Source organism: Pristis pectinata, chromosome 5 (assembly GCF_009764475.1).
Source record: "Pristis pectinata isolate sPriPec2 chromosome 5, sPriPec2.1.pri, whole genome shotgun sequence".
In the NCBI taxonomy this organism is placed as follows: domain Eukaryota; kingdom Metazoa; phylum Chordata; class Chondrichthyes; order Rhinopristiformes; family Pristidae; genus Pristis; species Pristis pectinata.
Genome location: NC_067409.1, coordinates 82301970 through 82326939, shown reverse-complemented (window position 1 = coordinate 82326939; position 24970 = coordinate 82301970). Strand labels below are relative to the sequence as shown.

The following is a 24970-nucleotide window of genomic DNA, read 5'->3' as shown; positions in this document are numbered from 1 at the left end:
AAATAGAAACAGTAATAGGGCATTCAGCTCTGTGTGCCTGCTTTCTGATTCATTAAGATCATAGCTGATTATTAAACTCAGCTCCACTTTCCTGACTAACCCCATGTTCTCAATTCCCTTAATGTCCAAAAATCTATCAATCCTTGTCTTGATTATGCTCAGCTATAAAGCATCTTTAGCTCTTTTGGGTAGAGAATTCCAAAGGCTGACCCATTAGTTTGAGATTGTGATCCCTGGTCCTATATACCCCAGCCTGTGGTCACATCATTTTTGCATCATGATGTCAAGTCCCACAAGAATTTTGTATGTTTCAATGAGATTACCTCCCATTCTTCTAATTTGAGAGACTATAGGCCCAGTCTGTTTAATATTCCTGGTAGGACAAAGCACCCCACCTCAGAAATAAATCTGGTGAATCATTGCTGCAATCCCTCTATTGCAAGTATATCTTTCCTTAGGTTAGGGGATCAGATCTGTGTGAAAAATTACAGGTACAATTCTTTTTAATTGCATTAAAGCATCTTTACTCTTGTCCTCAAGTCCTCTTGTAATACTGTTTGCCTTCATTATTTTTGCTATACCCACATGTTAAGTATCAGTGATTCACGTACAAGGACACCCTGGTTCCTCTGAACACTTCTCAGTTTCTCACCATTTTAAAAAAAACCCTCGGCTTTTCAATCATTTCTACCAAAGTGAATGATAAATGTTTTCCACATAGTTGTTCAAGGCACCTTTGTGTTTTATTTGTCCTTGGATTCTCTTTGACTTTTTATGTGTCTCCCTAGGCTAGCATTGTAGAACCAGAGGCCCGGCAAATGTGGCTCTGCTTTCACTCTGTTATCACTGTACTTTGTTTTATTTTGAAACTGTGTTTAATCACTGATTTACAGAATAGAGAGTAACCACAAATGTTCTTCTTCTCAGTTATATCCAGATAGGAATAAAGAAGACAAAGCCACTGCCAAAAGATGTCCAGGTATGTACTAAAATGTATTGCTGTTTACCTATGTTGTATTTCAATTTTTAATTTATTATTACATAAAGACATGTAGATATATGTAAAAAAAATTCTTTTCTGGGCACCTCACCTACTCTGGAAGTTTACACTGGCCTTGGACGAGGTTCAGTCCATTTTCACCAGAAACATACCAGGGCTTAAAGGACTAAATTATGAAGCCTAAATTATTAAGATTCATATATTTAGCTTTTATTTTCATGAACCTAGATGATTGAGGGATGATCTAACTGAGATATTTGAAATATGGAAGGACTTAATAAGTTAACAGAGAATAACTATTTCTATTGGTGGTGAATCCAGAACAATGTGGCACAATTTTAAGTTTAAAGCTGTTGGGCACAAAGGGCCTCAACATTTGATCTGGTTTACAAGAGTTCAGCGGTGATACTGCTGGAAATGCCAAACAATTCCATTCCTTGCCTGTGGCAAATGTAACCCTGTAGTCAAATGTCAACACCTCAAACCTTTAGTCCTGAGGGCAGCACCACATATAAGGAGCAGAAATCTGTTTGCAGGTGTTAAGGAAACCAATCCCTATCTACGTGTTTGTTTCGGACAAGTGCTGTGCATGCTAGAAGAAAGAACACATAGTAGTGGGATGCTAGATGAAACCAAGCTGATCTTCATACTACCACAGCCAAGTAGAGGATAGCCTAAGTATTTTAGAGGAAGTTCTGAAGCATCTCCACCAGCCACCACAATATGAAACTTGAAGATCCAAGTGTGGTTTTGTAGAGCTAGAGGGGGTGCATTTGGTCTGAACTTGTATGCTGATGGGCTCTGCCAGCCAAAGACAGGGTTGATGCATTATGAAGGCCAAAACACCTAAGAATGTAACAGAGCTCAGATCTTTTCTGGGATGATTCAATATTATTCTGGATTCTTGCCAGATCCAGCTGTGTTAACACCACAGCATCAACTTAAGAAGAATGGAAGTGCCAAGAGAAAAGACAGAATGATATTTCCTTCTGAACTGATGAAGATCTGATGAAGGGTAGATGCCCAAAGTTTCAGAATATATTATCATGCAAATACTTTCAAACAATTGTAATATAGAAGGTTTTTGCTTTGCCCAGAATGATACTCAAAAAAGTAAGTCCTCAGCTTTGCAAGAAACTAAGACAGTAGTTGAAGGATTTTCAAAACATATTTAGAACAATTTAATTCATATTTTTCTGTCATGCATCATACCTGTTCAGTTATAATTTATTGGTGTAAATACATATGAATTTGAACCAGCAATTCCAAGGTAATTGTATATGCATGCTAATGATAGCAAATAGATAACCAAAACATTCGGTTCAAAATATCTTTTGATGTAGTTTATGAATTATTGAGATAACAGATAATAAGCTGCATGAATAGTGCTTAGTTGTTTGGGGCAGAGACTATTAGTGTGTTTAACTTTAACCTACATTAAAATAATCATGCTCCTTTGGAGAATGGGGAAGCAAGTTTCTTTAGCAAATGCATTGGAAGTAACACTTCATCATGGAGTCAAATTTATGAAGATGATTGACATTTGATAATGATGGAAATTTTATAAACTATTCTATTAAATATTTAAATGAGATGGGAGAAATGGATTGGTGAGTATGTTGTTAATGAGGGGACATTAAAAGTAATTGAAAGGTTTAACTGCAGCAAACTGCAAGACTATTTAGGTTGAGCCTATTAGATGGGAGCCTGTGATATCAATGATTCAGCAATGTTATTAGCCATTAGGGCACAAGAAAGGAAGGAACATGACATTAATTTCAGTATATCAAAGAGATTCTATTTGAAGGATTTTGATTAAGAAAATAAAGTTGCATGGAACAGTTGCCAACCAGATTCATGGATTAAAATCAACTCTTTCTCAGAATCATATGTGAAATATTTTGATTTCCCCAAAGCAGATTACTGTGGTTTTGAATTCGGATCACATGCTGCCCAAGTTTGTCATTCCTGAGAAATATGAAGCCTGATGGAGAAGATGCTAAAAAAAATATAAAATACTGAATTGATAGTTTAAGAAATGTATAATATATTGGTATTCCTTTGCATTCCTCATGAATACAAGTCTATATTTCTCTTTTGGAGTTTAATATACCTTATTATTGTTTCTCATTCGAACTAGGCTGATAATGATTATAGTATCTGCAGGAAGTTGCTTATAGTCATCTTTTCTGGTTCATTTGCCATTCCTGTTCCTCTGACTTTAAAGCACCACTATGCATTTCATTGCTTTGCACTTCTTGTCATGGAAAATATAGGAATTTTGTGACTTGAACACAATCTGTGACTAGACTTGTTTCTCTTTAAAAATTTCTGGGTCTGCTGTAGAGCTTCTGAAGTCCAAGGCAAAATCCCTCATTTGGACCCAAACTCATAAGAGCAGCAACAGTTCATTAGCCTCTTGTTTTGCTATTAAGATTGATCATGGATTTGCAACTTAGTTCGATCTCCTCACCTTGTTTCCACAACCCATAGCACCCTTTGTCTTTGGCTTCTAGGGATCCAGAAAGTTTCAACTGACCCAACTCTGACCGTCTTTTGGAGACACAGATTCTAGATTTCCTTTTCTATTAGTCTGAGATTCACATACTTATCCAGAGAAATAATATCTACAACTTTGGAACCACTTAGGTGGTCAGGCAGCATCTACAAAGAAAGGAAGGTAGGGCTAGGTTTTATGACAACTTTGCCAACTTGTCCCAAAAATCTCTTGCATAAATCCAGTGCCTTACTATATGCTGCTCGTTAGTCATCCCCATTCTTGCTAATTTAGATCACTTCCCGCTCCTTTGATACATTACATTTAAGTATAACTGCAAATACTTTCTCAACCTTGCCCTCACCTTTCTAACTGTTCTGTCCTCTATCTTTTGTTTATTATGCACACTTTTATCTCTGTTCCAATTTCGCTAATTCTTCCCATCTGCCCTCTTTCAGTTATCCATTTTGTTTGCACCTATTGGTTAAGTAACTGGAGACAATTCTAAGCTTAAAGGCTTTGCATTAATACAATTGTGCATTTGAAATCCATGAATTAGAATTAACTGAACAACTTCTTGTAAATTGGAGTACTAAATCATGTTATATAACAGGAAAGACTTGCGTAATAAAGGAATGGTTCTGTTCTACATACCATGTATTTCCACTGCTTGATTTGTTGCCTGGTTTCCTAATATGTTTTGCTATTTAAGGAATGGATTAAAGGTAACATAATGCCTCAGGAAGAATATCTAAAATATTTCTCTACAGTGTTTCAAAATGACACTTGGTGCTTTGCTGTAAAGGTAAACCATATGTGTTAACTTACTAAAAGAAAAGTAAAATTTTGCAGGAAGATTGTATTTTTAAATAACTGCAAGACTACTAACCCCAGCATTATTTGTGCATAAATAATTCAATCAGTAAGCTAGATAGCTGGAAACTAAACAAACAATGAGAAAAATTGCAATAGGTTTTCATTGTACGGTATCTGAATTTTCAGGGTTTTCCTTAAATTCCAATGTGCTGATGAGGGGATTTGGCTGTTGCTTTATTTATATAATATCTGATGTCTGTGCTGTTAATTATAGTTTATGTACTCCCACATCACTTAGATAGGAATAATAGACATTTTAACCCTATTGGGTCTTTGTTTTATAAAGAAATAAAGCTATTTATGGATAATTGAAAGGTAATATTTTAGTCCCAAGACCACAAAAGGGAAGAGCTTCCATTTCTGTTGAGCCTTTTATACCTCAGGTTATTCCCAATGCACTTCAGAGCAAATGAGGTTCAGATAGACTGACAGTGAATGATGAAATCGTGAACCTGACCAAATGGGCCACCAGAAACGTTCATTAAGCTGGAATTTCATAAGCACTTCAGAAGGCTGGGTAATTTGGATGCTTCTTCTCATGCAGGACTTGATTTCTAATGTGCATTGATGAAGCACAACAACAGCCCTGGACTCGCTTGTTCTAATGGAAAAGGGGAGTTGGACTCTCCAGGTGCTCATGTGAAAATGATTCAGTGCTGATGGGTGATGTGGTGCTGGAGTTTTGGGGTATACCAACAATTGCTATACAGATGAGGAAGGCAAACAATGTCTAAAGTTTTGAATTCTTTCCATAATTGTAAGCTTCATTCCCAGTGAATTGATGCTGCACTGTTCATTGTTATGTATCCTTCCTAAAAGCTGTACAAAAATCCAACAACTGTGGCCTATGTAAGGTTTTGTATATCTTCAATATTGCCTCTAGCTCCATGTCCACGATTTCTTTCATTTCATGCCCTGGCACTTGCAACTTTCCAACAACAAGATTGTCTGCAAGCTATAGCTACACCTGCTGCATTTAGCACCCAATATTAAAGGGCTACTTCCTCTCCTCACTCTTTTAAAATGTAGTGAGTTACACTGAAATGTCTTTACCCCTTTATGGAGTCCATCTTTCAGTCACTTACAATTCCCCATAGAATTTCTGATACCCACCACTTCAATAGGCCTGAATTTGGTGTAGAAATAATAACAAGGCAAATAGATCTCACTGCTTTCAGAGTGCAAGTTGGAAAGCAACTTCCAGTAATTATTTTAAGGAGTAGTTAAATGAGTAAGTCAGGAAGGTGGTGTCTGGGATGCCCTGTTGCTCCAGGAGCTGCACAGTCAAGGGCAGCTCACTGAAGGAGGTGGCATTGCTAACACGACTAAGATAAATTGCTGAACTTATTTCTTCCCAGTAAGCTCACCAAGGTATTGGTTTATTATTGTCACTTGCACCGAGGTACAGTGAAAAACGTATCTTACATACCGATCGTACAGGTCAATTCATTACACAGTGCACTTACATTGAGTTAGTACAGAGTGCATTGAGGTAGTACAGGTAAAAACAATAACAGAATACAGAGTCACAGCTACAGAGGAAGTGCAGTGCAGGTAGACAATAAGGTGCAAGGTCACAACAATGTAGGTTGTGAGGTCAAGAGTCCATCTCATCTCAATAGATAAGTTAGGCTTATCTATTGCCATGCGGACTTTATGGCACTGCAGTTTTAATTATTGCTTCTCTGAATATTAAGTTTCACGTGTGGAATCTTATGCTTTAGATTTAAGTTATTGTTAGAGATTCAGAACAAATGAAATTTAAATTTAAAGAAAGATACTTTTTGCCCCTTATCCCTCTTAATTCAATCTTTCTTTGCCTCTTATTTATCTCGCCAAAGCTGCTTTGACATTACATTACTTATTCAAACACCTCCTGGCTCCGATTCTTCAGTGCTTATTAATGACTCTTCAACTTGATTTATTAAGGAAATACACAACTGCTATGCCTTTTCCCTCAGGTCCCAAACACCCTACAGAGGTGCTGTACTTGGTTACAGCTACTCAGAAATTCAATTGTAAAATGCTTTTTTTCAGCATTATGTGATCCTAAATTGAAACTTTTTCCGCTCTCCCTTTGCAGTGAAACATGTTAACATTTTCGTATTTCCAGGTTGTTCTGTGTCACTTGGGAAACTTAACCACCACGTGTCACTCGTGTGCCCTGATGTGATTTCTGCATCAGAAGTGGTGTGGAACAACATCCTTATTCTTGAAGTGCTTCCCCAACAAACACCCACATTTCCAGAGATACCCTTGATCTGTGATTTTCTCCCAGTTCCAGTCTGAAATGTTAACTTTCTTTTTCTTTCCATCAATGCTGCCTGATCTGCTGAGTGTTTTCAGCTTTTTCTGTTTTTATTTCAGATTTACAGCATCTACAGCTTTTAGAATTCTCTCTTGTGATTTTCTCACATTTAATGCTGGTTCTGAACAGTCCCCTTCCTCTGCAAACACTGATACACTCCCCACCTTGCTCCCATCTCCATTACTCCCCTGCTCTTACAACAATCTTCCAGCATTCATCTGATTTCCCCCTGCCCACCAACTCCAACCCCCGCCCCACCACTTCTGCACTCCAGCAGGTGATGATCGGTTTCCTATTGATCCCAACTTTCCCATCCTTCATTGCCCACCCCCCCACCCACCCCCCGCCAAATTCTGTGCTCCAATGCCCAAGCCCTGGCCAAGTAATCCTGGCCTTAGGAAATACATAAACATGGAACAGTACAGCACAGAAACAGGTCCTTCGACTCACAATATCTGTGCTGAGCATGATGCCAAATTAAACAAATCTTGTTGTAATGATGGACCTGATTGCTCTTTTTAATCAGGGTTTTGATTCATGTTTCTTTGCTGATGTATAATGAAACATCTACTGCAGTGGAAGTCAAATTCAGTAAAATTCAGATTGTTGCAGAGGTTTGAAAAGGAATGTATTTCTATTGTTATACTCTAGGCAACAGAATATTACCAGAATTATTAATCATCCATTTTGTTGAAGTGACATTCCTAATGTGACAATGAGTTGAACTATTGAGGAAACTAATCTATTGCAATCCTGCATTTTTTTAAAAAAGTCTGGACTGGTATAATTACCATTGTATGTGTAATATCTATTTTCCTTTTAATGTCAATTACTTACACTTTAAATTAGCGTCTGTGGATTGTCAATTCCAAATTGGTGTATCAATATTTGAATGTTTTACTCCTCCAATTTGGGTTTATCCATCACCATAGAATGAAGAAAAAGGAAAGAGACAAAGAAAGCATTATGTGGTTGAAGATGATCCAACAACATTTTGGTTTTGGATTGAAGAAGGAGCTATTTTGGGAGATTGTTAGTCTGATTGCATTTCTCTGGCCAGTCTTATCTCAATAACTATTCACTTGGACCAACAGATTAGTTTTTGTTTGACTGTAAGTTCCCTAGTAACCAATTAGTTTACACTTTGTTCTCAGGGCTGCTGTTTATTTGGTTCAGGACTGATGGGAATAAAACCAAGAGGCAAATATTTGTGTAACCTCTCCCAATTATCACCTACTTAAGTTAGCACTAGAGACATGCAAAGTGTTGATAGAAGACACAGTTTCTGTTGAACAGGGCTCCTAGGATACACAGCAAAAGTCTTGTGCAATGACTACATAATGGTGAGCAGAGTGGTTTATAATACAGAATCACCAGTCCTTTATTGAACTCCAAGCTGCTTTTAAATGGGAATCTAAACAGTCTTGTTGGAGTCCAGCTTCTATGAATTGCATTGTGTTGCTTTCTGGTTTATTGAGTGCTGCAGAATACTTGTAATAAAACTGTCTAACAGAACAGGGATTTATAGCACAATAAAACGGCTCTTCACTTGCCAAGTGGAGTAGGATTTACTTTGATCACCAAGACAATTATTATATATGTTCAATTGCACATAAATGATATGGGAAACTTTGGAGGAAAAAAGGAAAAATTGTGCTTAACTTTCTTCTTCTCTCAGTCCCAAATGAGCAACTCATTATTTTGAGTGTGTGATCCTTGGTTCTAGACACCCTCACCAGGGAAAGCATCAACTCTGCATCAACACTGTCAAGTTTTTTAAGAAAAGATAGCAGGGTGTGGTGAGGCATCTGAATGTTAGAAGGGATGGTGATTGAGAAGGATTTTGTTAGGCTGAAGGTGTGCATTGTAGAGAAGAGCACGAGGCTGGTGAGATTGGTGGTGATGCATGTGGGACATGCAACATGCACCAGATGTATTGGTTTATTATTGTCACTTGTACCGAGGTACAGTGAAAAACTTGTCTTGCATACCAATCATACAGGTCAATTCATTATACAGTGCAGATACATTGAGTTAGTACAGAGTGCATTGAGGTAGTACAGGTAAAAACAGAATACAGAGTAAAGTGTCACAGCTATAGGGAAGTGCAGTACAGGTAGACAATAAGGTGCAAGGTCATAACAAGGTAGATTGTGAGGTCAAGAGTCCATCTCATCGTATAAGGAAGCCATTCAATAGTCTTATCACAGTGGGATGGAAGCTGCCCTTGAGCCTGGTGGTATGTGCCCTCAGGCTCCTGTATCTTCTGCCTGATGGGAGAGGAGAGAAAAGAGAATGTCCCGGGTGGGTGAGGTCTTTGATTATGCTGGCTGCTTCACCAAGGCAGCGAGAGGTATAGACAGAGTCCATGGAGGGGAGGCTGGTTTCTGTGACGCACTGGGCTGTGTCCACAACTCTCTGCAGTTTCTTGCAGTCCTGGGCAGAGCAGTTGCCATACCAAGCCGTGATGCATCCAGATAGGATGCTTTCTATGGTCCATCGATAAAAATTGGTGAGTGTCAAATGGGACAGGCCAAATCTCTTTAGCCTCCTGAGGAGGTAGAAGCGCTGGTGAGCTTTCTTGGCCATGGCATCTACATGGTTGGACCAGGACAGGCTATTGGTGATGTTCACTCCTAGGAACTTGAAGCTCTCAACCCTCTTGACCTCAGCACCGTTGATGTAGACAGACTTAACTATGTCTGTACTTGGCCCTCAGTGAGATAAATGTAGCACTCAACCAGCATCAGTTGCACCATTTGGCGCATTCAGAAGGTGCAGTTTCAGTGCTTTCTCACACCAACTGGACCCAACTAGAGCTGACCTTAACTATGCCTGTGACTTCATTAAACTTTTCTCATCACTGCAGCAATATCCATTCAGGTAATTATCTCCTTGGCCAATCCTCCCACTGCTGATCTGCAAGTCTTCCCAGACCTCCAGTGTGGAGGACCATCTCTTCTACTGAAAATTGGGGTGTGTTTTGCTGCACCTGATCTGTCATAGCATATGCAAAGTGTTCTGAAGGTGTGCAATGACAAATGGTTGTGGGTAATGAGAATCTGTCCTTTGATCAGCCTAATGGAGACACAAGAGATGCAAGATTTCGACCCAAAACGTTGACAATTCTTTTCCCCCCACAGAATCTGTTCGACCTGCTGAGTTCTTCCAGCAGATTGTTTGTTACTTTGATCAGCCCCAGTTGGGTTCAGCCAGTGATTGCAGGCCTGAAGCTGCACCCTGTGAATACACCAAATGTTGCCACAGATGCTCGTTGGATGCTACAGTCATGTCACCGGGTTACTTAGATTGCTGAGGGATGCCTCACAGGAGTGACAGTGACTCATTGGAGAATAAGCCTTCAGGAGGCTAGCACTCATGATCCCACTGTGACCAATCCTATCCCACAGCCCAGAATGTTGGCAATGCTTCTCAGAACTTGGGGTGGCTCTAGTTTCCCCTTCACACCTATTTGCAGCCTCCTCCACTGCAAGAGTGCAGCCCTGCACCAGTTTGTCTGCAGCCATTGGGGCAGACCTGCATTGCTGGACAGTCAAAGGTACTCAGGATTTGCACAAGGGTGATTTGTCAACTACTGTACTGTTTTGTTAATCATCAGATATAGATTGGCATGTTGACTTGTTTGGTTCTTGTTTTCATGATTTGTGATGAACAGCAGTTGAGGAAAGGTAATATGGGAACTGTGTTGCCATGGGGATTCTAATTCCTCTTTATTTTCATGGGAGATCGGAACATAATGAACATCACCGATTGCCCTTCAGAAGTGGTATGGAACTTCACTCTTGGTCCAGTTCAATGTTGGTCGCAAAGGAACTTCCACAGTGTTGTTAAGTGGGCTGTTCTAGAATAAGCAAATGTATTTCCAAGTCTGGATGATGTGTGAATTGAAGACGCACAAGCAATGGCTGGCTAGGTCTTTCTAGGTATTGGTATTGGTTTATTATTGTCACTTGTACCGAGGTACAGTGAAAAGCTTGTCTTACAAATCGATCGTACAGGTCAATTCATTACACAGTGCAGTTACATTGAGTTAGTACAAAGTGCATTGATGTAGTACAGGTAAAAACAGTAACAGTACAGAGTAAAGTGTCACAGCTACAGAGAAAGTGCAGTGCAATAAGGTGCAAGGTCACAACAAAGTAGATCGTGAGGTCATAGTCCATCTCATTGTATAAAGGAACCATTCAATAGTCTTATCACAGTGGGGTAGAAGCTGTCCTTAAGTCTGGTGGTACGTGCCCTTGAGGTCTTTTTTTTCAGGTGTTGCCAAGGAAATCTTGGCGACTTGATGCTAGTCATTTTATGGATTATGTACACTGCAGCCACAGTACATTGAGGATGTCTAGCAGTGAATCTTTGTAGTGGTTGAAGGTTGGGGGCTGGCAATCAAATGGGCTACTATGTCCCGAATGCGTACATTTTCTCTTCCAGACAAGTAGAGGACAACCATTTGCAACCCTACATTCTTCCATATAGGTGGGTGGAAAAACTTGCCCAGATAGATATTGCCCCTCTCTGTAGAATATGCACACTCCGATGTGCTCTTGCAGACGGACTAATGAAGTGCCTGCTTATGACCTGTTTCAGGTCAAGGACAATACTTCAGATGTTAATGGTGGAGGATTGAATAGTAGCAATGAATAATTGAATATCAAAGGGAAAGTGTTTAGTCTATTCTTACTGGAGTTGATATTCACCTGGCATTTGTGGTGCACAAAGGTAATTTGCCACATTAAAGGCCCATGTAAGAACATTGTCTAGGGCTAGGTGCTTGCCTGCACATATTGTCCCCTTCCTTAAGTCTTTAGTGGAGTGGAATCCTTACCTGAACCTGAGGGTGACCAGCCATACAGTGACATCATGTCTTGTCTTGCCCCACCTTATTCTCCCTTTTCTCCCTCCACCTCCACCCTCTCCTCTTCCTCCTGCAGGGACATGGGCAAAGGCTGTATCTTCTGTTATATATTGTGAAGGATGCAGAAGTTAATGGAGAAGCAGGAAGCCCTCTTGGAGTATACTGGAGGGCATTCCCAGACTGATTAGACATCTGAAGCACTGCTTGAAGACCCCAGTGCTGTATAGTGAAATATATTTCTAATAGCCCTTTGCCTCTCCCTGTATGTTTGTTTGGCAGTGCATGAAGGAGTCTGTACTGGAGAGAGGAGCCCCCAGACTGAGGGGTAAGCCATCTGCTCCAAGAAAAAGGGGAATATGAGAAAAACATTTGAGTTGGAACCCACGGCTGAAAGGGTGGTGGAAACTGAGTCAGTTAGGGTTCGTGAGAGGGAACTGGATAGCGAAAATAATGTGCAGAGCTCTGGGGAAAGTATGGGGGAACACGACTGAATGGATTGCTCTTCAACATCTGGGAGGTGAAACTGGTCAGGAAATTAGGGATAGAATTCCTTGAAACACTGACAGTATAATTAACATACAAATCAGCCTGCAAATTTGGGATATGGTGGGGAGAGGGGAATAGAAATTTTGTGAATGGTGGCTCTCCACAAATTGCTGGCTTGGTTTTGCTGCTTTGTTGTTGGCTTTATGAACATGGCATTTCACCCCCTCCCCCCCCCCGCCCCCCGTCTCTGTGTAATTTTCATGAAATTGCTGGATTTGGAGGTTAGTTACCTTTTGACTCAGGAAAAGTTAATTAACACTGTAATTACCGTTTGAATGACATGATTACTTCTAATGGCTGCTAATCAACCTCTCTTGTCTAGAGACTGAGCAAAGTGTTGTCTTATTCCTGAACATTATAAATTGTTTTTTTGAGAGATTAACAATTATTTCCTCTCTGTATCTTTTTCTCTTTGTCTTATTCAAATACTTCCCCCCCCCTTTCTCTTTGTCATTGAACTCATTCATTCTAATACACCATTCTTCTCGTTCCTTTCTTTGTTTACTTCTCAATCCTTTAATCCAATTTGTTCAGGAGATAAACTCTTCGTCCCATAGCTCACCAAGATCCCTGATGTCCTTGCATTATCAGTTTGGGTTTTCGTCAACTGTTTGGGCAAAAAGTGTTAAATCTAAATAAGCACAAGGAGGTTTAAGCAAGAGCACTGTAAAGTACTCTCTGCATGTACAAATCAATGGGAACAACTGAAATTTGGGCCAGATGAGGGGAGCTTGAGGAATGAATTTGGCTCGCGCTTCGTGTCTTGGGGACACCACTTGGATCAATAGTGATGTGGAAACAGTCAGGGGTTTCAACCTCTTCTTTTAGCTTAGACAATGTTATTGCCCTTTCCCATACTGCTTCAATACTCTTGCTATAGGGTAATGAAAAGAACTGGAAACCATACTCTAGTTGCTTTCATCTCAGACTTCGTATGGCAATTTCTCCTTCTGGGATCATCTGGGATTTGGCCAATTTGGCTTTGATCATTTTTCCTTATTGCTGTCTCAAACTGTATTGTTCATTCCAGGGATCTATCCACTGTATACCCAGAACTTACTCCCCAGTATTTTGTGTCACGTTCATAGATAATTTGATAATTTCCCATTCCTGCCTTCCTTGCTTTATAAATGCAAAATTAAATGCCATTTGCTGTTTATCATCCCAATTTAAATAAATTCCTTTGTTTTTGACTCAGCCTTAATATTTGAAACTTCACCCACCTAGACACATTTGCAAACTTAGTTTTGTTACTATTCTAAAGCTATAAGTGGTTTACAGGCAGGCCATGAGCAACAGTCATCCCAGGCACTGATTCATGTGGTGCTCAGCTTTCCAGGACGTAACTGATTTTCTGTCCGCCTCACAGATTTTCCTTTTAGTTCTGGGTTTCTTACCTCTTGCAGCACAATGTCAAAGACTGAATGCTCCTTGTCAGAATTTCTGCTTGCCCAGAATAAGTCCGGAAAATTTAGAAATCAACATCTTCGCCCTCCTTTCCCTATTTAAATCCATGCTGAAGCCCTCTTACCATGCAGTGATTAATTTAGGTGTCGATCCTCTGTTCAGCTCAACCTCTCGGGCTCTGCCCATAAGGTATACTGAGCTTACAGCTTCCATTTCCCTGCCTTTACCCTATTCCATACAACAACCCAGGGTTTTTTGAAAGTTTCCTTCCTAGCCTGGTGAGGGGGTCATTTGTTGTGCCTTCTGCTTTCTGTTGCTGAGGCCAGTTAATTCAGCATAACCTGGAGTCTGAATCTCATTGGGTTCTGGACAGTCAAGTTCAGTGCACCAACACCCAGACCATAAAAGGCTCACTTATGTGAGGCGGATGGTTCTTTTAAACATGTTATTGGGTTATCAGAGTTATGGGCACTTTACAGGATATGCACTGTAAATATTGGGAACAATGCCCTTCACAAACCAAAACATATTTAGCCAGTACTCTGTTGGGCAAGGTGGTGGGCGGGGGGGGGGGGGGGGGGGGGGTGGGGTGGTGAGGGAGAGAGAGCTTAATTTGTGCAGGGAGTTTGTCTCATTTACCAAAATCTGACTTTATGATTCATAGAGAGATGATGAATTAATCCTTTGTACTACAGGCTTTTTGGGGATTGAACTGATAACCTCTGATTATTGGAGAATAGTTTCAATAAATTTATCTGAATTTAATGACATTTAAATATTTACTGAGACTTTTGATCCAAAAACAATGTAATGTATGCATTATTATATGGCTTCAAGACAGCATTTAATAGATTATGACACTGGGTTCACCGCTTTTAATGGAGAAAATTTGTTTGACATTTGAGATGCTTTCAATTATAACAAATGACTTCCATTTGTACCTTTAACTTAACAAATACCCTTTATTGTGTGTTGTATATTTCTCTTATTCCTTATGAATTGTGGGAGCACATTGTAAAGGTTTAATTTGTCACAAGTAATATATACCGTCCTGGACTTTGTGGATGTGTAATGGTTGGCATTTCCTTGTGAAAATGCCGCCAGGCTTGGGATTCCTGCCTATGAACACATGAGTGGTAACATGGAGGTTTTGTGGAAGCCATTTACCAATGTTTTCTCATCTGTGCTGCAAAATTGAATTGCTCATGGAGTCCAGTGGTGGGGTGGTAAATTGTGACAATTTCCCAGGGCATGCAATGGTATATACACCAGCAAATCCCTTCCCAGGTTAGACTCAAAGCTTAGCATCTCCATTCATCAGAAAGTGCTGGAAAGGCAGCATAGTTTGCTTTGGTTAGTTCATATTTTTAAAGTAGTTTTATTTATGTTTTAATTGTTTTTAAATGCATTGTTTTTGTTAAAACAATTGAACCATTCTTAATATTTTAATCATTCTGAATGTTTCTGAATTCAGAACAGTCATAACTTTTTGAAGACTTTGACTTGAGACATGGTTTAGCTGGCTGTTGAAAGATCTTTCAGCATTTTCTAGGGAAGGCTTGTTCTGGCCCTCCCCATTTGTGCTTCTCTCTCCAGCCTGCCGGGATTTAAACTGGGAGGCCTTGCTGTGATGCTGGGCCTTTTGTGAATGAGGATAGAGCCAGAATTGAAGAGATAGGTACATAGAGCTGTTGTTTGGCAGGTTAGTGTGTGTGTGTGATGGGAGGGGTGGGGGTGCTGTTTGCCCTGAATGCACAACGTAGGCCAAAAGCTCATTGAGTAAAGTACCAACATCAGTAATAGTTATCTTTGTTGTGATTAACGTTTAAGCTTCATTTATGATGCAGAAATGGATGATTTAAAATTACTGCCTTGTTCAAGAATTGTTCCCGGTAATTTCCAATTTGCTGTGATGAGGTTTAAAATAGTAGGCCAAGCTGTCAATCGATCTCAAGATATAATTGTGTAGCTTTTAATGATTGCATACTGGCACCTGCAGCCTGTTATCTTGAAACTCTCCAACAGAAATTGAAGGCTCTCTAAGATATTCTAGTAAAATTAACTTAAGGGTCCAGAGTTCTGATGTAGCAAAATGCATCCAGCAAAAATATTAAAGCAAGTATTTGGAATATGGCAGAAACTGTTCTGCAGATTATATTAATAATCATAATCTAAATATATCCATTTGGTATGTACATTCCATGCATTATTTCAATTGCATGTGTTCAACCTGGGGAAACTCAAATTGCTGATAAATGGAAATTTCTCCCATTTATTTGATGAGTCCATACTTTTTAACTGGACATATGTATCAGTAATTGTAAATTTCATGCTGGGGTGAAAAATAATTGAAGTTTTCCAAAATGAAGGTGACATATTTCATGCAAAAAGTGTTCCATACCAGTTAATTGCAAAGTGCAAAGTCTTTGGGAGCTTGATATTTGAACAAGGATAGATATTTCCAGGATGAAATTTGTGCAAGTTTAATGTACTCGCCTCAGATGGTTCCTTTAATTAAATGAGGAGCTTGATGCAGACCTGTTAAACTTTTATTATGATAACATTGGGAAACCCACTGTGCTCCATTCTAAGAAAGGAAAATTTTACTTGGGAGGAAGGAAAAAGGCTGAGATGTAAAAAGATGCAATTCAAGATCCTGGATCATTGCTCCAAAGTCACAAAGCAAATTGGGGAATGGAGGAAGAGTGCTTTGCAACTACTTCTCAATGAGTTGTTATCTTGAGGAATCTAAAATACTGAAGAAAGAACTTAAAAACAAAGACTTCCCGATAGTTGGTTGGGCTCCCTGACTGCTGGTTGAACTAGTGAGGGGTTATTTGGAACCTCTGATATTAAGTTGTAGCTCTCATTTGCACAATTTCAATAATGGGAGAAACAAAATTGGAATAATGTCAAAGTTGACAGTAATTGATATAAATGCTTTAAAGTGGTATATATAATAAAAACATAACTTCATGTAAGAAAAATAGATAATGGGTGAATTTTAAGTGTTATCTTGAAAAGAATTGGATTACTGTAGCATAAATTAAAGATTTAAAAACCAATATATTTTTGTAACTTATTCACAAACCTGTTTTCCTCAAAATACACAAGGCGCACTTACTTGAGGCTGGAAACATTGATTGCTGCAATTTTTTTTCAAAAGGATTATTCTTGTTGATGTTAATGATAAAGGGTTATTTTAGTCAATGGGACAGTGCATCACAGAGCCATCATTGGCTAATTAAATTCAGAGCCTCAAATGGAAGTCTACTTCATGCTTCATTAAATAAAAGATTTGATTCAAGTGGTTTTAGCTTGTAAAATGATAAAAAAATTGGAATTTTTTAGAAGGTGGTTTGGATGTTATCATGTATTCATTCTGATGGGAGTAAATGAAGATAGATTATATGACATATTTCTTAGCTACCAGTTAGTCAATCATTTGATTGCAAATCTAATTGATGTTATTTTTTATTCTCAATGGGAAGTCATAGCCTAAAAACATGGCCAGTAAATATCCCTCTTCTAAGCCTCCAATATAGTGAGCAAGAAGTGCATACTCATTGCACATTGAATTTCCACTGCCTGATAGAACAGTACAGGCTAAATAACTGGTGAACAATAGCAATTCATGAAGTAGGTATTAAACCCATTGCACCTGAAAATGTTGGCAAACACCTGATTGATGTTCACACTGCAAGATCATTTTGCTCTGGGTCCATCACTAAAATATGTTATATGTAACCTATTCATTTCCTTTTCTCAAATGCTTCCTTCCATGTTGAGCCTTCCTCATTATCCTGAGGGCTGTTGCCAGTGTCACAACAACCTGAAGTCCAGCTATGTTACACAGGGCTACTGCTTCTTCATCTTTAGTTTCCTACTTCAGAAATTAGATCGGACGCCAAATATCAGACCATCTCGCAACTTACCTCTTAGGAAAGATCTGCATATCTGTACATAGAGAAAAGATGTTTAAATTGGATATATATAATAAAATTTAGAACCTTTTCCATTCAAAATGTAGTCTGCAAGCTTATTCTACCCCCAGAGGTGCATTTGTAGATCTGTCTCATGCATAGTTATTGTTCATTGATTATTTAGTATATCAGGTAATGAAAGTTCAATGTATAAATGAGCATGTACTTCATGCTCACCATACTTTAAACTTAGTAGGGAGACAACTATTTAGTTATTTATGTGATTTATGTTCCACATCATGTACTGGTTTCAAAATGGTTTTCTTCCCCTCCCCCCTCCCCCCACCCCCCAAACTCCCCTACATACACCCCACTTGCCAGTGATTGTTGGAGTTACAGTAGGAAAGTTCTTAGAATATAGTATGCAGGTCTCACCTGACAAGAGACTGTATTGTTAGCATAAAATCTATTGAATGTGCATTTGCTTTTCAACAAGTAAAGTTTCAACACAGGTATCTTGTACTGTTTTAGTTGGAGGGATTGATAATAAAAGTGTCTTGGACTTCAAGTCATAACTCACTCTTATAATAGATTCTACCCATAATTTCTTCATTCAGATCAAACCTGTGGCTCACAGTCGGATAATAGCATCTGCAAGATTTCGGAAGCTTACACAAGAGCCGTGCATTATTTGGTGAGTGTGGAACTAAGTCAGCTTTGGGGATACACATTAGGTTTGAATAATGCTGAATAAAATGTGTGAACAGGTTTTATAATGCTGTGGTTTGTATCATATATTGGGTTGGCACCAACACTAAACTTGCCACCCAGACAAAAAATTTATATCTGTTTAATGAGATCCACTAGTAGTCAGCTTTGAGTATCCAGATATTGTTTTAAATGACGCTTGCTCTCTTGCATTGTGGCCCTTTTTGAGTCCTTCCCTATGTGGGACCTAGATAAATATTTCATCTGCCTGTTAAACTGGCAGTTTGATCTGTAGGCTGAATTTACCCAAATATCCTGCTACAACATTATCCCAGTGATCAATTGATGTGGTACAGTGACTTCATCCCCATTCTGTCCTTTAGTGGAGAATATGCATCTATGACAGAAAGCAAAATAGTTTTTGCTCTGTTACAGTCTAGACAATGTAATATTCATATTGGATTGGAGATCCAACAAGTGGGAATGCATGAGCTTGTATTTAACCTTAGTGATGCACCGTACATTATTTGAGGAAATAGAAGGAAAGCAAAATGTGACTGGGTTGGTGTTGGGGTGGGAAAGTTTAGTTTCCAATCACTCCCACCCATTATAAAACAAATACAAGCTGTGTAAAGAGAACCCATTTTAATTTTTTAGCTGCTTGGGCCAAAGAAAAATTCCTTGCTTCCTGAATAGCTCCATTCATCGTAATAAAATGTGCAACGTCGAACCAGATAAGAAACAACATGCCTCCTCCCATCAGACTTCTCTGAAGTACGGAAACTTTTTATCATGGCATATTTCTGTGATTTTTATAATGACATTGCAGCAGTTGGGATAGCATAGAGCATCAAAAAGACTCTGGTGTTGAACAAAACTACTCATTCTCTTTTTTACAATTCCAAGTTAATTAAAAACTTCTACTTGGACTACCCATTAATTTAATGAAAATGTGCATCATAGGAACCTATCAGATATTAATTCAGGTTACACAGTATCTAGTGTCTATGTGCAACTGGGCTCCAATTCACTTACCAGGTCACTGCCTCTTCTCAATAAGACTTGTTTTCTAACTCATTGATTATGTATGTCTCAATTAAGAGTTTGTCAAATGAACAACACTATTGCTCCCATGCAGCATGGAATTATGTGATGTTGTTTTACATACTACACTGGACAATTCAAGATCAAGGCAGTGTTTATGAAATGATTTTCCTTCTGCTTGTAAACAGCAAGGTTTCACTTTCTTGGTCTTTTGGTTTGTAGAAGAGAATATTTGTTTTCATGAGTGGATAGTAGGCATCTTTCGAGAAAAGAAAACTGCCAGTTGTGGGATGGCTGAGTGAGGGCGAAAGCTTGCCATGTATTGGAGCATATCTAGCAATTGGTCCCATACCTGCCTGCACCTTTCCCTATCGAAAGACTGTCAAACAGGCAATGGATGCCAACCTGGCCAGCCAGAGGAGCCCCTGCTATGACAGTGGGTTCCTCGCAGAGCTCAGTGGACCAGGGGTACCTCCTGGCTCTTGTGTCGGCAGACAAACGGCGCCACCAGCGATCCAGGCAACACTTATGTGAGTTGGTGCAGTGTAGCCGGCTGAATGGTGGGAAGCTCATCCAGCATTGTGGGGGCTCATGTGAGTAAAGGTTGGTTAATGACTGACTTTGTGCATCTTTGGGCCTCTGGATGCACATTGGCACAAGAAGCTTCATGTTATTTCAGTCATGATCCCAGCACTAGATGGACTGGGAAGCTTTTAATCCAACTCCTAGAAGTGCAAGCAAAATGCTGTACTTTTTCACACTCTCCTGACCGCCAGCCCAACTGTTATCCAGCCTCCTCCAACCTCTTTCCTGCCTTCTTATTCAGCTACGGTGAAACCTCAGTGAAATTCAGGGGCCGGGCCAACCACTTAGGAAAGTCACTGATCTGCTGGGGGCTGGCCAGCTGTTTGGAAATTGCGTCCGGGATCATGCTGTTAGAAAGATGCTCCCATTGGGGCATGACCAGAATATCTGCCTCATCACTTAGCATAAAGGTAGTATCCCCTTCTACTTAAATATCCTGATAGGTTTCTGTTCATTTGAAGTTTTTTGGTTGTAACTAGCAGAATAGGTAAGGGAAAACCAGTTTATGTTTGTATATTTGGACTTTAAGAAGTTACCACTCAAAAGGTTATTGAATAAAATTAAATTGCAGTGTTAGGGCAATATACTGGAGTGGATAGGGGATTGGTTAACAGACAGAAAACAATGAGTAAGGTTTTCGAGTCGGAAGGCTATGATGATCAGAGTACTGCAGGGTTAAATATTGGGGCCCCAGCTGTTCACAATCTGTATCAGGGATTCGAATGAGGAGATCAAGTGCAATATACGTAAGTTTGCCGAGGATACAAAGCTGGATTGAAATGTGGTCTGAGAGAGCAGGCAGGGGTATAGACAGGCTAAGTGAATGGGCAAGGACATTGCAGAAGTCATCCACTTAGGTAGAAAAAATAGAAAAATGGAGTATTTTTAAATGGCAGGAGACCGAAAGGTGTTGGCGTGTATTGGGGTCTGGGTATCCTTGTACAGGAATGATTGAAGATTAACAGCAAGCAATTAAGGAGGCAATGGTGTGTTAGCCTTTTATTTAAATAAGTGAGTAAAGACCTCTTACAGCAATCATATAGGGCCCTGGTGGACCACAGTTGTAATATTGTGCCTGGAAGGATATATACAACAGAGGGATTATAGCAAAGATTCACCAGATTTACTCTTGGGATGGTGGATATTTAATATGAGAGGAAATTAAGCAGACCTGGCCTATACTCTTTTGAATTTAGAAGAATGAGAGCTGATCTCATTGAATCACATAGATTCTTGTGTTGTTGGATAGGGTATATGCAGGGATTATGTTCCTTGTGGTAGGTGTGATTGAAAAAGGGAACACAAAATAGGGTGTTGGCCATGCAGGACAGAGAGAAGAAGAGATTTCTTCACTCATTGACTAGTTAACTTTTGAGTTTCTCTACCCAAGGGAGCTGAGTACATTCAGGACAGAAATCGATAGATTTTTGGATATTAATAGAATCAAGGGAAAAAGGGGTTAGTGATTCTGTTTTCTTTTTACTACCTCAGTGTAGTTATGTATGGCATGATCTGTCTGGATGGCATGCAAAACATAAGCTTTTCACTGTATTTTGGTACTTGGACAATAATAAACCAATATCAATAGCGCTGGAATGTGTTGCTCAGAAGTAAAATTTCACCATGGTCTTATAGAGTGACAAAGAGGCATGAGGATCTGAATGACTTACTCCCGCTTCCTTTTCATATTTTCTTATGTTGCATATTCCACGTTTATTCACAGTGTGATTGCAAATGGAGACCTCTTAAATCCAGCAATCCGGCTGCTAATTCCAAAGAGAATACTGGGCCAATGGGAACAGGTCCTTGCCAGTATCACAGAGAAAGTGAACCTTAGAACCGGAGCTGTAAGAAAGTAAGTTCTAAAGAAGACAGCCATTGAATGCACTGAATTTGAGGCATGTTGGGAAATGGAATGCCCTTGTTCAAGCAGTGATACTACACTGTACCATATTGCATGGCCAAAGATTTAGACTTAACACTTAAAAAAAACATGAGCTGAGCAAAAGAATTTCTATGTGACTAACCTGTAGTGCAAAATGTTTGTTTTTTTTTGTACAATCTCTAACTTTTTCACCCCACCATTGGTGACCATGCCTTCCACAGACTAGGCTTACACAGTCCAGAACCTGTAAAAAGTGTGTTTTCCTATTGGTTGGACTTAAAGAATCTCACAGGATTCCATTGGTGCAGCTCTTGGCTCCAAAGAGCCTTCACCTTAGTAGCTGGTTGTGTTCATCCAACAGCTAAGAAAGGACTTGTAGGTGCTGCCAGAGAATTCTACTCAGTCCCTAGTTTTGGTAAAATACTCATATTGAACCTCTTTTAATCGGATCAATATTGTGATGTTTAGAGAGCCTTGCTGATGTAATAAACAAACACACAGCCTAATCAAGTTAAAAGATGCCAACCAGCCTCCCCCCACTGACTCCGTCTAAACTTCCCGCTGCCTGGGGAAAGCAACCAACATAATCATGGATCCCTCCCACCCCGGTCATTCTCTCTTCTCCCCTCTCCCATGGGGCGGAAGATTCAAAAACTTCAGAGTACATGCCACCAGGCTCAAGGATAGCTTCTATCCCACTGTTATCAGACTCTTGAATGGGCCTCTCATGTGCTAAAAGATGGATTCTTGAACTCTTGATCTCCCAATCTATCTCATTGTGACCTTTGCACTCTAGTTGTCTATCTGCACTGCACTTTCTCTGTAATTGCAACACTATATTCTGCAGAGAATATGCAGATAGACCTCAGATGCTGGAAATATGGAACAACACACAAAGGTGCTGGAGGAACTCAACGGGTCAGGCAGCATCTGTGGAGTGAAACAGACTGGCCATTTCCCTCCATACAGACTGCCTGACCCACTGAGTTCTTCCAGTGCCTTTGTGTGTTGCATTATATTCTGCGTTCCTTTATTTTTAATACCTCAATGTAATTATGTGTGGAATGATCTGTCTGGATGGCCTGCAAACCAAGGCTTTTCACTGTATCTCTGTACATGTAACAATAAAAAACCAATACCAACATCAATGGTCATAATTATCAAAATAACAGATAAAGTTGCCAACTCAATAACTCTGATACTGCTGTTGTTCACTAGACACTACACTCAGCAATCATGGATGAAATGATAGTGGGAAGAAGTTGGTTCCTGAAGCACTTGAATATCTGTTGATGCCAATTGTTCCTGTAACTTAATTTACTGAGACCAATGCTGCTTCAGTGAATTATCACAAGGAAATGAAAATTCTTGTTTGCAGAGAAGTAAATAGGTATCAGCTGTCAGGTCTGAACATTTGGCCCTGATGCTTGGGCTTCTGGAAAAGTATTAAAAGTAGTAGAGTTGATCATAGAGACAGGGGAAATTGTCCCATTAAGTGGAAAGTAAAAGTGTTTCTTGGTCATTTGTTTTGGAGACAGAAATGTATGTGAAGCTTGCTTGGTTGCTGCGCACTAACATAATACTGTTGTGAAGATGGAATAGTGATGAATACTGTAGCCATTGTAGTTAATCATTAAGCAGTGATTTTGTCTACATTATTGGAGAGAGGAGATAAATGAACAGATTTATTAAACGGCTTCAAGCTTTCACAACCTATTAAAAGGAAGCCTCAAATGATTCTCCAGTGTAGTCGTTGATAGTTGTTTTTACATCCTGCTTGTTTTTAAGAGTGCAGCAATCCAATTTCATTTTAACTTGAGTGAAGTCTCAAGAAAAAATTTTTGTGCTGCACTGCTTGGCTCTCAAATTCTGGTGGCAACTTTTAAATTAATCTAGCTATTCAGAAATAGATAATGAATTAATCTCTTTTGGAATGGATAACATTTACAGGTGAGCAACTTACTGAGAATGCTAGTGGCAGTGTAGGGTAATTGCTGGTACTCTTGTACTGATGGTGTTTTGTTCATAGCCGGTGTGTTGTACTGCTCTCATTGATGGGTCCTACAATAAACAACTGTCTTCCTCACAGTCTTGGGGATCTGAAGTCTCAGATGTGAGGTTATTTCAATAGAGGTCCCATGTCTAACTAATATACTGTAAGATACTGCTTGTTCAGTTAACCTACTTAAATGACGTGAAATCTTGGCAGGGTAAAGGCAAGTCTCTAAACGTTTGTACTATATAGTTATGGAGATCAGATTTTGATGATAACCTCATCCTTTAAGGAGTGCAGTGAAATAGTCACCACCAAGATAGAGGTTGTAAGATAAAGTGACAATACTTGTTGCAACTAGTTCCTTAAAGGCTTATTTAATGTGCTGAGGTTGAGATAAGAATTAACCTGTCAACCCTTGGCTAAGAAGAAAGAGTTTTGTCTCTAACCTGGCCATTTAATGATATAAGAATTGTTCACTGCAGAGCTATGTCACATGATTAGCTCATTGAAGTAATGAATAGAAACACACCAGTTATTTCATTATTACCTGATTCATGTGGGTTGTCTTGAAGGTCTTTGGTGTGGTGTTGGCTTTTACAGCACCAGGTTTTGGAAAGTTGCTGTTTATCTCTTTGGAACACAGTAACAGCTTGAAGTGTGCTACTCTGGAAATTGGACCAGGCAATCCACATTTTGTGTACATGGAACACACATGCTATGACTTGTGCAACATGTCCTAGGTCCATTGTCACTTTATACTTAAAAGTTCTTTGACATGGGGCTGATGTGATTGCCCTATTGGTTGTGCAACATGGGTTGGAGCTGCAGTTTGGAAATCAGAGGCAGCTAAAACTCTGAGAGAGCAGGAAGGCCTCTCATACACATGCCCTACCTCCTCACCTGCTGCCTGCTCCTCACTCCCTACCACTTCAGACTCCCCTTTAGAATCCAGGAGCTCACCAAGAATTTCTAGGGCAACCATCCCTAAACATGTTCTTGTTGTTGACCAATACGGAGGATTTCTCATAGATACTGCCAGGTGTCCAGGAAGCTTGCAAGACTCATTTATTTTTAGGAAATCTCTGAAGCCTACAATATTTTGGAGGCAGCACTGGATGTTGGAAGATAAAGGCTGTCCTTTCCTCCTTGGCCTTGACTCAGTTCCATGTTCCAGTCACTGCATCTGTGTGTTACTGCAGTGAAAGATGTACAGGTAGGTTAGTATGGGTTTAAAAATGGGCGACGTGGACTCATTGGGCCGGAAGGGCCTGTTACCATGTTGTAAATTTAAAAAAAAAGAGAGCCAGGAGACTGGTGGA

The 24970-nt window shown here is 39.6% G+C and overlaps 1 protein-coding gene across 2 annotated transcripts in view; it reads left to right on the top strand.

Annotated features, from left to right (window-relative positions):
* Positions 1-24970, top strand: part of LOC127570606 (doublecortin domain-containing protein 2-like) — a 131760-nt gene that overhangs the window by 6144 nt on the left and 100646 nt on the right. Inside the window, exons 2-4 of one of the 2 annotated variants that reach the window (XM_052016314.1) lie at positions 928-979; positions 18051-18127; positions 21494-21625. In XM_052016314.1, the coding sequence (XP_051872274.1) occupies positions 928-979; positions 18051-18127; positions 21494-21625 (261 nt within the window). The remainder of the gene's footprint in view (positions 1-927; positions 980-18050; positions 18128-21493; positions 21626-24970) is intronic. The other variant, XM_052016315.1, reaches the window with a different exon arrangement.